Source organism: Platalea leucorodia (genome assembly GCF_965183815.1).
Source record: "Platalea leucorodia genome assembly, chromosome: 2".
Taxonomy (NCBI): Eukaryota; Metazoa; Chordata; class Aves; order Pelecaniformes; family Threskiornithidae; genus Platalea; species Platalea leucorodia.
This window is the reverse complement of record NC_138824.1, coordinates 17,903,095-17,915,642: the sequence shown is the minus strand read 5'-3', so window position 1 is coordinate 17,915,642 and position 12,548 is coordinate 17,903,095. Positions and strand designations below refer to the sequence as shown.

Here is a 12,548-nt window from a genome sequence, read left to right as displayed (position 1 = left end):
TGAAATGCACACAGCCTGATTCTGCACTACCTTTTGGCATCTGTAGTCACTTACATTTACATAAAGAGGGCCCAAAATGCCCTCAAATCAAAATTGATTTGGTGTAAACAACTAATATAATAGAGAATCAGGCTCACAGCAATTACATTGTGGCATGCTGAGACTAGAGTTAACTAACTGTTTTAATTGCTAATGAATTAAGGCTGATTCCTGTTTATGTTAAGGCCTCTGTATCCTTCTATGACAGTGTAACTGTGCCTCAGTGCAAGTGAGACTCAGGCTATTGAAAAAAATTAACCTTTCCATTCCTGTTGAAGTCAATAATTTTAGTGGCCCTAAATGAATAAAATAACTGGAACCAAACAACCTGTCTTTTTACTATGGAATATTTACAAAAGGATTGTAAAAGGACCTGAAAGTAACCTGAGAGAAAACCAATTACGTATTTGTTGAAGAAAAAGGTTAGATTAGATAGACTTGTTGAAAATGGAGAATTGTAACACGACAACACACCTTTATATGAAGATAACTGGCTTGATGTTCGGTGGTTATGAGTATGCCCAGATAAGTTGTAGATGCTTATCAACTCTGGAGATCAAGTCATCTTGTTACACTACTACAATAAAATAGAAGTAGACTTATTTGGTATTTAAGTGCTAGACATATAGGGCATAGTTTGCATAAAGCTAGTGTGTGTTATATTCAGAGGAGCAGGAAGATGACCTCAAGCTCAGTAAAATGCTACATGATCACAGATTTCTCCTATTATTATTGTTATTAAAAGCTATTATGTGTTGCTTTCTTGAAATAGGGGTTCTCCAACTTTGCTCTCCGTAGCCAAGCATTATTTTAGAAATTCTCTTCTCTCCCAACACTCTATTCATAACAGTTTTGGTTTTAAAACCTTCATTTTTTAGACAACAGTTTAACATTTTCTGGCTGAGAATAAAACCATCCTTGCTCTATTCAAATTTAAGGCCTGGGTCCCCATGGGTTGCAGCACTTTTTAACTTATTTTTACTTCTAGTTAGAAGTAGATTTATTTTTTAAAGCTAATATGGAATTTGTTTGTGTAAATTAACATAATTCCCTAGGCATCAGTGTGGCTATGATAATTACCCAGCTGAGGATCCGGCCTCCGAAATATAACTCCAGTGGTTGGGAAACCTGTTTTGTGTACAAGTCAAATAACAGCTGGATCATAGGTGATGTTACATTTAGTTTCATTGGCAATTCAGAAAATATTTAATAATAAATTTCATTGCTTCTATTCCCCATTTTCGTATACAAATAAATCATCTTTTCTAAAACATTCTTTTTCTTTAGTAAGGCTTGTATTCATAGTCATATCAAAAGTGTTTGCTATTGGAGCAATCTTTCAGCTTGCTTTCTTTAGAGTTATCTTTTATTATGAAATTCTACAGCATTCTAAACTTTAATGGTCATTAGCAACCCTGCACTTGAGTAAAGAATCACATTAAAAAAGTATAATACTTTCTTGTCCAAAACTAAGGCAGGATGAACAAAAGTAATGAGCTCATCTGATCCTCACCTAGCAAGCCTTGATTTTAAACAGTATTCAAAATACAAAGCCCAAGAGAGGATGTTGTCACGATGATTATTGCGCTTTCTCAGTGTCTTGCTATAGGATTAGTTTTTCCTTTAGCAATACATAATTTCTTTTCCCGAAGACCACACAAAGTTATTGTACTCTGACAAGGAAAAAAGCACTTAAAGTTTTATGAAGTTATGACCTAGACAGAAGGATACAAAAACAAATTACCGTTCTATGATTCAGCTACGTCATGATCTAATATTGTTTCAAAATTATTATTCTGTTATTTAGGTTGGCATAATCTTTTGAACACCCGATGTGCTCTTTGGCATGCTACAGATTCAGCAGATGCACTGTCTTCTGGGCTTTACAGCTTCTTCTGACGAATGTACAACATTTGGAACAAAGCCGCTCTTGACACCTTCCCATCCATCTTGTATTGAGATTTCTCCTTTTTTTACAAGTTCATAGATGTCTCGTGTAAGAATTGTAAAGGACTCCTCAACATTCGTGGCATCTTTTGCTGAAGTTTCTATATATTTCATACCACAGTCAGATGACAGTTTTTCAGCTTCTTCTCTCGTAACCTCACGCTGTGACACTAAGTCACATTTATGTCCTACTAACAGGAACACAATCTGAAAGGGCTGCACGTGCATTTTTGCCTCTTCTAGCCAGTCCTTCACATGTTCAAAAGATCGTCGATTTGTGATGTCGAACACTAGTAAGCCACCCACAGAATTGCGATAATAAGAGCGTGTTATTGATCTGTGAAGGAAAAAAATAAAACGGAAAAAGGAAAATTAAAATACATTTTCACTTTATTCGTAAATTGATTACTTTTCCATGTGGCAATGTGTATTTATTTACTATAAGTTTTATGAAATATCTTTGTTTTTTTAAAACTAATTGGATTGATTAATTTACCTTCTACACACAAAAATGTTCCTTCTTCATTTTTTTCTTACATTCAGAAGTCACTTTCTAAGCATTCTTGAAGCCAACATCTCTAGTGCGAATTTTGAATGCTGAATTATTCTGCAAAGTACTCGTTATTAGCAAACTGTGGCACATGTTCACAGAATAAACTATATTTATTTGTCAAATACTTGTTGGTGTTAAAGTCTGAGTCCTTCAATTTTTTTTACAAACATGCACTTCACTTTGTTCTAATCAATTATTTCAAACTGAAATATGTAGGCAGATGTCAAGAAACCTGGCGCCTAAGCTTGCCAATGTACAAGCGTATCCTTTTGCATTCCTTGCAGAAAAATTCTCTGATAGAAACTTTTGTACAGATAATCATAGTTCTTTGTGCTTGCGAAAGTCAACAGGTAACAGACTAAGAAAGGAAACTCCCTGACGAGAACTGTCCAAAAGTAACTGAGCTGGGCAAACACACACTTCTTACAGCCTTGGCAAGGAACACTTCTACCTCCAGCATCTCTCTCACACAGAGGTTGAAAAGCTCTTTATAACTGCATTTATTCTTTTTTGGCATGAGACTTCCAGGACTGGCAACAGATATTTTCTACTTTTGAGCCCCCTACGTTCCAGAGCATTCACTGGAAGGAATTTTGGAACTCCCTCCTCTGGTTGAAAAGGTTTTTAATTGCTCTAGAAGAAGAAAAAATGTTTGTTAGAATGGAGAGAGAGAGAGAGAAAGATACGGGGACTAAAAAATGATTTTAAGTCTCTAATCATGAGCAATAGGGGAGGATGGAGAAGGTGAGAAAGAGACATTTTAAAGGAAGCGACAGCCTACCAAGGAGTGGATGCAGGCACTCGTTACTAGCATAAATATATAGCTATATGTAAGTATTCTCCAACTGAAACGAGATGCACAATCTCTATTAGCAGTCATTATTTGAAATTATAATTTAGCCAAGTGTTAATTCCATTTTATCTTATGATTATAAAAAGGATGCAGCCTCAAAACTTTTGGAATTGGGATGAACTGTACAGAGTGACATATCTTTCCATAACAGTAGCTCCCTCTGATTTTCAGTTCATCACATTTCATATAGTGTTTTATAACAATTTGAACATAGAGGTATAATTAGCAGCAGTAGTCATATTACAGATAGGTAAGTGCACAGCTAGATAAGGCTAAGGTTTCTTGGCATATCTAAATTCATTTAGCCACAGCAAATGGCATTTGAAATGGTTTTATTTAGATAACAGGGAGGCATTGTTTGTCCTAATGTTTAGAAAGATCTTTTCTACGTTCCCAGCAATAGAGTCCATGGAGTGTCTCTCTGAACAGTTCGAATGTGAAAACAATAGGATCTTACCCTCAGATTAATTCAAATAGCCTGGATATGAAAAATGACACGTGGTTTCGCAAAATTATCTAAGACCATAAAGGAGGGGTGTCACATTTTGTGAAGTATTAAATAAAGGTGCCATAAAGATCTGTTTCGGGTTTTCTTAAGCGTTTTTTTTCTGTAAAGCAGCTGCAAACACAAATGAGTACATTAAAATAATTCACGTGGTTCTAGAAAGAGCGGAAGTGGGTGACAAAAATGGGATTCGATTTGGAGAAGTAGAAGCTAGTCCAACCTATTTTCTTCAAAAAAAAATCTTGAAAACAGTTATGCCAAAGAAATGCATTAGCCAGGGAAGGAAGCAGGTTAGTATTGAAAATGCAGTGCGTCCTTTGCCAAGCATTTCTATATAGAACGATGTTATAGCGTGTATCTATGAACTGGAGTACTGAAAAACAGCCCTCCATGTGTTACTGGGTGCTTATACACAGCAGTCAGTACCCTCATCTGTTGTAACTCACTTCTGCAGAGATATGCTAATTTACACTAGCTGATGATCGAAGCCATTATATTTGATTATCTGTATGTATTCCCTGTAATGGAGATGATTAAAAAGCATCTGTAACTTTGGGCTGTACCTCACAAAAACTGGGTGAATATATGGGAGAGACAGCAGTCATTTCTTCTGTATGTTTGGTATCTATAATTTGAAATTTGTTTTCTCATTACCAAAAAAAGGTTGATATACTAGAGAGGCTTTAGAAAACAGCAACAAAAGAAAAAAGTAACACAAAAAGTTCTAAAGATACATATGATACATATGATATCATGTTATGCGATTGTCTAACATCTGAGAAAAGGATGATATTTGTTAAAATATGGTCTACAAATATTTGAATAGTTTTACTATTAAGATGAGTTATTATTTGCAGGCATATTTTAAAATAAAGTATTCCTGACAAATAAGACAAAATTTTGAAGCAGAAAGTTTAGGCCATCAACTGGGAAAAACGTCTGGGCATGTGAATGTGGTAGGTTGTTCACCAGCACCTGAAACGTCTTACAGATGCAAAATATTTGACTTAAATATGACAGTCAGAGTAGATTAAGGATTAGACATATATTTTTAGTAGACAGCTTAGAGTTATTTGGAAAATGAACTGTGTGAAGTGGATGTACTTCTGCTCACTTACGCCCTGTATCGCACCTAGAAAGAATGAAAGAGCCTTGACTTAGATGGTCTGTTAGGTCTCTCTGCATTTGTTTTGGTTTGTTCTTTTCTCTATAAAACTAAGTGCAAGGGCAATTTTTGCCTCTTATTAATATTATCACTAAAGATTATAGGACTTTCAAGTGCCTTCAGCAAGCCTTAGGCAGAACTATAACACCAACATCTAAAGTTGTGCTCCACTCAGCTGTGTATCTAACCACGGTGCCTGAACAAGTTCCCCCGGGGACCTGAGCGCTCTGCCTCTGCGCCGGCTGCGAGCGGCTCCGCGGGGACAGCCCTGCCTTCCCTCTTAGCTCAGATCTGAGCTGGAAATAAACCATTGCTCCAGGTGAGCTCCCGGAAGGGTTCTGCTTGGGAGGGCTTCCCAAGAGCGTGCCAACACCCTCAGATGGGTTCAAGCTCCTCACAAAATGCAGAGGAACTTTCTTTTAACACAGTGGAGGGACTTTCACACAGATTCCTTGTGCACTACTTCACAAGGCGCAGGTCAGTGTTCATAGAGCCCATGGTAGAGGTTGCTCGAGGGGTTCTGCTCAGAAGACGTACAGCTTTAGAGACTTCACAGGCCATGTCAATGTACTGCATATGTCTTCACTGAAAAGCTGGATGATGAGAGTGCATGGTAGCCAACAAAAGACAAGGAGGGCTGACAGTAAAAGGCTCTTCGTGCAACAGCTGGTAGACTTGTAGATCTCCTTGGGAAAGATGTTACGGATACAAAGAGTTTATCTGTATTCCATGGAAGACTGAACAAGTACTGAACAAGAGACTGAGTGAGGTTTAGAATAGAATGAGAATCATAGAATCGTTAAGGTTGGAAAAGACCCTTAAGATCACCAAGTCCAACTGTTAACCTAGCGCTGCCAAGTCCACCACTAAACCATGTCCCTAAGCACCACATCTACACATCTTTCAAATACCTCCAGGGATGCGGACTCAACCACTTCCCTGGGCAGCCTGTTCCAATGCCTGACTACCCTTTCAGTGAAGAAGTTTTTCCTAATATCCAACCCAAACCTGGCCTGGTGCAACTTGAGGCCATTTCCTCTTGTCCTATCACTTGTTACTTGGGAGAAGAGACCGACCCCCGCCTCGCTACAACCTCCTTTCAGGTAGCTGTAGAGAGCAAGAAGGTCCCTCAGCCTCCTCTTCTCCAGGCTAAACAACCCCAGTTCCCTCAGCCGCTCCTCATATGACCTGTTCTCTAGACCCTTCACCAGCTTCGTTGCCCTTCTCTGGACACGCTCCAGCACCTCGATGTCCTTCTTAGAGTGAGGGGCCCAAAACTGAACACAGGACTCGAGGTGCGGCCTCACCAGTGCTGAGTGCAGGGGGACGATCACCTCCCTGGTCCTGCTGGCCACACTATTCCTGATGCAACCCAGGATGCTGTTGGCCTTCTTGGCCACCTGGGCACACTGCTGGCTCATGTTCAGCCAGCTGGTCACCAACACTGTCAGGTCCTTTTAGTAAACAGACAAACTGCATCAGTTTCCAGAAGTCCCTCAGGTTGAAAGTACAGGATAGCAGAGTACTCAGGAGAATTCAAAGACTCTGTCAGAGACAAGATACCCAAGTATGGACCACAGACAAAACCAGACTGGCCTTTCTTGTGTTCTTTCACAAGCAGGGAATCCACTTACATGATTATACACACTTTGGTAAGTGCTGCAAGATGAGACTATAAAAGCAAAATGAAGTTTTTAACTCCCTTATTGTTGTTACTTTTTGAACAGAAGGAAAAAAAAAATAGGGTCCTGCAAGTTTTTCAAGTCAGGATGAGGAACTGGTGACAGGTCAGGCTTGATGTAGTCCAACTTATTCATAGAGGATGTTCAAATTTCCATTTCTCAAATTATCCCCATGCAGATCCTAAATTCTTGTAGAAATGATGGCTTCTCGTATAGGGTAAACTTTGGTTCAGCTAATTTATGCCATTAAACTAGCACTACAGAAGGGAATGTGTTACTTGCAGCACCATGATTAATTTTTGGTGGGGAAGGAGGGAGAGGGGAGTACTTCCTTTAGTAAGGAAAGCCTTAAGTTAGGGACAGGGTGGGATTAGGGTGAAAAAGTAATGGCCAAAGAGCAGCCTTTCTTCTAAAACTGGGGAGACAGCAATGAAGCCTGCCATCTCCTTCCAGGAAACCATTCAGAGGAGGTGCTGGTTGGAAGTGGGAAGCAGAACTTCATTCAGATTTAGAATCTGGCAAATCTGTCCGTGACTTTGAATGAAAGGGGGACTGAACTCTTAAATCCATCCCCGCATCTGTCTTTATTCACGTGTCTTATCTCTCTGCCTAGAACACTTTGTTTTTCTTCTGTCCCTTTGTGCCCAGTACTTCATTGCTGCCTCCTCTCTCAGCTCCTCTCTCACAGAAGACTCTGAACCCTTCTCAAAGCGGTAGCTAATGGAAGTGCCCAGACCTATGTGTCTGCCTGAGTCTTTGTTCAAGGTGCAAGCTGATATTCCAGGAGGGAGTTTGCCTGCTTCTTATGGCTACACTAAATGAAACAACCCTCCTACTTCATAGAGGTGACTGTAACCCCTTGGTGACCGGAGGCCTATGTGGCTGTGCAGCTCCTCCTCTTTCAGGCTGGAGCATGCATGCCACACCAGCCGCTGATGATGGGTGTGCTACAGCCTCCAGTCGGTCCACACTAAATATGTGAATTATTATACCATCTTTGCCTGAGAGTTACAAAAATTGACGTAAGCATTATTGAAAAGGTAATTCTTATTTTCTCCCCCACTCCATATCAATAAATTAGAGATTACAAAGCTCCTTATCTACGCTGTTGTTAAATATGGACCGTCCTAGCATCCCCAAGACCATCCTAAGTTTTTATTTTCAGCAAGAATACTTGCATGAATAATATTTTTGCCCATTTCGTATAATGCTTGGCATTTGTAATAAATGAAAGGTAAATACAGATAAAGGGTTGGAGAAAATCAGTTTTTCCCTATTAGGGCATGCTAAAGAGGTAAGACTGCACTAAGTATTAAAAGGGAACCACAACACTTTGATATTGAATGCTGTAAGGTTCCTCCAGATGGTTCTGTATTTGAAATTGCTGGAGGTGAGACTGCTCCTCAAGAAGCTATAGGTTGTGATGTACAACAATGATACGTTAGAATGTTTTTCCAAAGGATAACTTTGAAGTCTTTAGTTTTAATTGGGAATATTTGTTAAATGCAGATCCTAAATTCTTTTTGAAATTATGACTTCCCGTGTAGAATATGCGTTGGTTCTGCTAATTAATTCTGCCTAAACTAGCATTATGGAAGGGGAAAATACTGTCTAGAACAGAAGTCATCCTTAGCTTAGTCTAAATATTAGGTTAAAGATGTAAGAGCCTAATTAATAGTCTCAAGAAAAGCCTTGGTAAGATGATGGCCACTGAACGATTGTTTCTGAAAATGAATTAGAAGGTGTATTAATCACATCAGACTATGGCTTTAGGGTGACTTTAAAACAGACACAGTGTTTCTTTCTCATTATGATCCTGCTGATCTTTACCAGATGAACCAAACTTTCACTAAAAGCTGTATCGCATTTTGAAGGCTTGTTTTTATGGTATGAGTAAAGACGACGTTGTAATGGTATTAATTCTGAAAATACATATTGCTTACTCAAAAAGAAGAATAAGGATAATGTTTTATTTTCAAGCCATGTATTGGAAACAGAATGTATCTAATATCATAGTCTACTAAAACGTGGGTTAATGTAATTTGGGCATCCCCACAATATTTTGCTCCTGTGTTCTTGAAATGAACTGTCAGCACCACTACCAAGCACTTTATAGCCTTGGAAGTTTCATGATTTAAATATATTGTTGGATTTAAATATATTGTTGGATTTAAATATGGGAAAACTAAATAAACAAAAAAAATCACAGCAAAGTAGGCGATGTGAAACTCAGCCAAGGCAGCAGATTGCTCTAAATGACAACTAATCTCAAGATAGAAAGAAACCTAGGGTGTACCCCTCATTTACCTTAGTCTGCATTACGGACCTGAGCCTATACTAAGCAAGGCTGTAGATTCTTGTTCTACTGGAGTGTTAAAGTCATTGATTATGTTGTCGTTGTCCATATGGCACCTAGCACAATGGGAGATTCTGCTTAGTGATGCCTTACTGATGTCAAAGTAAACACAGTCAGTAACTGCCCTGTCTGAGCTCAAAATAAGTACACTGTCCGGCAGCAGTGTTTGCAGCTTGCTCACCCTTCTTGTGGAAGTGGTAAGAATGACTTCATTTGAGAAGCAATGCAAACAGTGAGTTTTAAAGATGATTTCTAAGACCACGCATGAAATCCACTTCAAACACAGCAGCATCAATGAACTAGACACATGTAAGAATTTTTCCAAAACAATTTCTCCAAGAAAATAAGTGCCGTCTTTCAAGGTGTGTCACACCTTATGTTTCCCCTGGGAATGTCCCTAATGCCTGGGACCAAAAGGGGGTTATTCTGCAGCCAGTAGCTTGCCCTGCACACAGGGAACTCCCCAGGGAGCTTTAAAGCCAGGTTTCACCTCCTCTAAAGTACCAATGCAAGTGAACCAGAGCAGAACTGGGAATCAGAACTGCAAACTGCCTGGCGTTCCACCAAATTAGATTACTTCCTGGAATAATTAGTTCTTCCCCAAGACCATCTTTGCTTGTGATCTGTAGTCTTGTCCATTAGCAGAGAACAGAACGGGCAAGATTTTAACCTGTGGTGTATAACTTAGTAAAATATTTATAATTTACTTGAGTAAGTGTAAAACAGACTACACAATAAATGCTATGATATTTGGTACAGCAGCTGACAAGAAACTCTTAGCAGCAAACCAAACACAAATGTTTAAAACTACTTCCTTCAGTTTGTATCTTCTGGGTATTAGAAAAAAGACAGATGTATACTAATGGTAAATTTAAAAGCAGCTGAATGCATGACTCATCACTGTACATCCCCTGAGCATTGCCGGGTTAAAGGATGGCTATCATTTGAGTTAAAATGTATGCAAAACTCTCTGCATTTGCATTCCTTTCAGTCAAGTGCCTTGTCATTGGCCATCCCAGCTATTTGTCAGCAAATTCAAAATAAAGGGATTATACATTCTTAGTCACTTGTTTACAAGTATTTGATGTTCTTTGCTGGAAAGCACAAGGAGGATGAAAAATGCTAAGAGCTTGCCATTATCACTGTTAATTTCTTTGCTAACCCTTCAGAGGCCTGCCTGCAAAAATACGTATAAAGTTGTGACTCATGCCAGCCCAGGAAAGTTTTTTGTCATTTCATTGTAATGCTTGTTATTGAAAAAAAAGGGCTGGTGTCCCCTGGTAAGACAGTGAAATCCCACCTCTTCAGCCAAGTGCAAGAATCTGCACAACTGTTGCAGCAGAGGACAGGGAACGTGGAAGAATCGATTCTGGCCTGTGAAGAGACCCATTCCAGTAACAAGAAGTGTGTGGGTCAGGGACCAGGCAGATGGGCTACGCATTAGCCTCCCACCTGAGTTCATACCCACTGAACTCCACGTCCAAACCAAAATCCATACACAACTTGCCTGAAGTGGCAAGCACTACGGATACGACAGAGCCGCAAGAGTGAGTGAGTGATAGTAGCAGTTTGTATGTTGGGGAATGACCGTGACTCTCATTGAGGCAGGAAAAGAGCGTAGTTTTGCTACTTGTTTGTGACAGCGAGGAGAAAGGAGAGGATTTAATAGTGCAGCATTTGAGCTAGTTTAGCTACACTATAAATGATAGAGGTATTAGTGAAGGCTCCTGGCAACCGTCAGTGCAGAGCAGGTGCAGAAGGCAGATAAAACACTAATAAGGGACTGCAGCTGGCCGCCCGGTGGCCTCCGCACTGCCAAGGCTGCACTGGTGCTGGCGGTGCTGCTGTGCTGGAGCGAGGGAGAGCAGGGAGGTGGCCTGGTCTCTCCAGATTGCATGGGAGGGAGAGTTATGGCAGAGGAAAATACTGCAGGGGAGGATGAGTTCGGAGGTGATGACAAAGTAAGAAATGCAGAGTGAAGCAGGGGCCTCCTGCTGCAAAGAAGGGAAAAAATGCGGAGGAGGGATTGCTGCCCTAGGTCCAGGGCTTCAGGGCAAAGATGAGGGAGGGAAGGAGAAAGGCGACAAGGCCACTTGTTACCCCCCAGCGTGAGCTGGAAGGGGAAGGGCAGCTGTTCCCTGGTGGGTGTGCAGGGGAAGGCTGGGGAAGGAGGAAGCTCCTGGGGGGGAACTGGTGGGCAGCGGGGCGAGAGGGACGGTGGGCCACGGGGCTGGGGGGCACCGGCAGGCAATGGGGAGGTGAGGCTGGATGGCAATGGGGCGGAGGGCTGTTTGGGGCACAGCGGCCAGGTGGGTGCAGAGTGAGACGTGCTGGGGGCAAGGCAAACTCCTTGGGGCAGGAGACGGGCCGGAGGATGGGGGCAGGGTGCGGGGAGGGCGGCGGGGGCCGGGGCTGCGGGGCAGGGTGTGCCCGGGGGCCGGCAGGGTTGGGGGGCGGACGGGAGGGGTTGGGGAGATCCCGGGTCCTGTACCTGAACCGCTCCTGCCCCGCCGTGTCCCAGAGCTGCAGCTTGACCCTCTTGCCGGGCTCGATCTCCACCAGCCGGGAGAAGAAGTCCACCCCCACCGTGGGGTCGGAGTGCAGCGGCCCCGGGAAGCGGCCCTCGGTGAAGCGGTGCAGGAGGCAGGACTTGCCCACGGTGGAGTCGCCCAGCACGATCAGCCGGAACTGGTAGATCCAAATCGCCGCGTCCATGGCGGCCCCGGCCTGGCCCGGCTCCGCCTTGGGGCTCTTCCTGGGGCTCCTGCGCGGCCGGTGCCTGCACCGCGCTCCGATCGCCCCAACGCCCGGCATCGGCGCAGCGGGCGGGCGGCGGCGGCGGGTGCGCGGGGCCCGGGGAGCCGCTCCCGCGGGTGCCGGCCGCGCCGGGCAGGGCGGCGGCGGCGGCGGCGGGCGGAGGCCGGGTCCCCCCGCCCCGCTCCCGGGGCGCCGCGCCGGGCTCCCGGAGGCTGCCCCGGGCGGGGCGGGGCGGGGCGGGGCGGGCGGCGCCCGCGGGCGCTGTCCCTTCAGCACCGCGCTGCCCCGCTCCCGCCGCCGGCCCCGGCCCTCGGGCCCCGGCTCCGCGCCGCCGCCCCGCCCGCCCCGGCCCTCCCGCCGCGGGGTGAGCGCCGCGGCCCGCCCCTCCCGCCCGCGCTGCGGTGGCGCGGCCCAGCCGCCCGCCGGGGCCTCCCAGCCTGCCGTCATGTGCGCGGCCAGGCCGGCCCTCCCCGCGGCGGGCAGGGCGGGCAGGGCGGGCGGGAGGAGGCCGCCCTGCGGCTACAGCCCCTCCCGGGGCCCCCCTCGGCCGCCAGAGCCGCTCCTCCGGTGGGCAACGAGTGCAGGGGTGGGCCGGCAGAAGGGGGGCGCTGGGGGCAGGGGGAAGCAGGCCGGCCGGGAAAACCGGCTGAGAGAGAAGCGGGCTGCTAAAGCCCGAGAATTGCAAAGAAAA

General features: G+C 44.1%; 1 protein-coding gene across 2 annotated transcripts; it reads right to left on the bottom strand.

Annotated features, from left to right (window-relative positions):
• Positions 1-513: 513 nt before the first annotated feature.
• RAB39A (RAB39A, member RAS oncogene family) lies at positions 514-11,926 on the bottom strand. 2 transcript variants are annotated; one of them, XR_014227493.1, is made up of 3 exons: positions 11,592-11,926; positions 1,784-2,323; positions 514-616 (listed from the first exon to the last, which is right to left on the bottom strand). XR_014227493.1 is itself a non-coding variant. In XM_082304905.1 (2 exons), the coding sequence occupies exons 1-2, from the start codon at positions 11,912-11,914 to the stop codon at positions 1,897-1,899; spliced, it is 750 nt and encodes a 249-aa protein (XP_082161031.1). In that variant the 5' UTR covers positions 11,915-11,926; the 3' UTR covers positions 514-1,896. The 2 variants fall into 2 exon arrangements, 1 of the variants encoding a protein (XP_082161031.1); XM_082304905.1 differs by having other exon boundaries at positions 514-2,323.
• Positions 11,927-12,548: the final 622 nt, after the last annotated feature.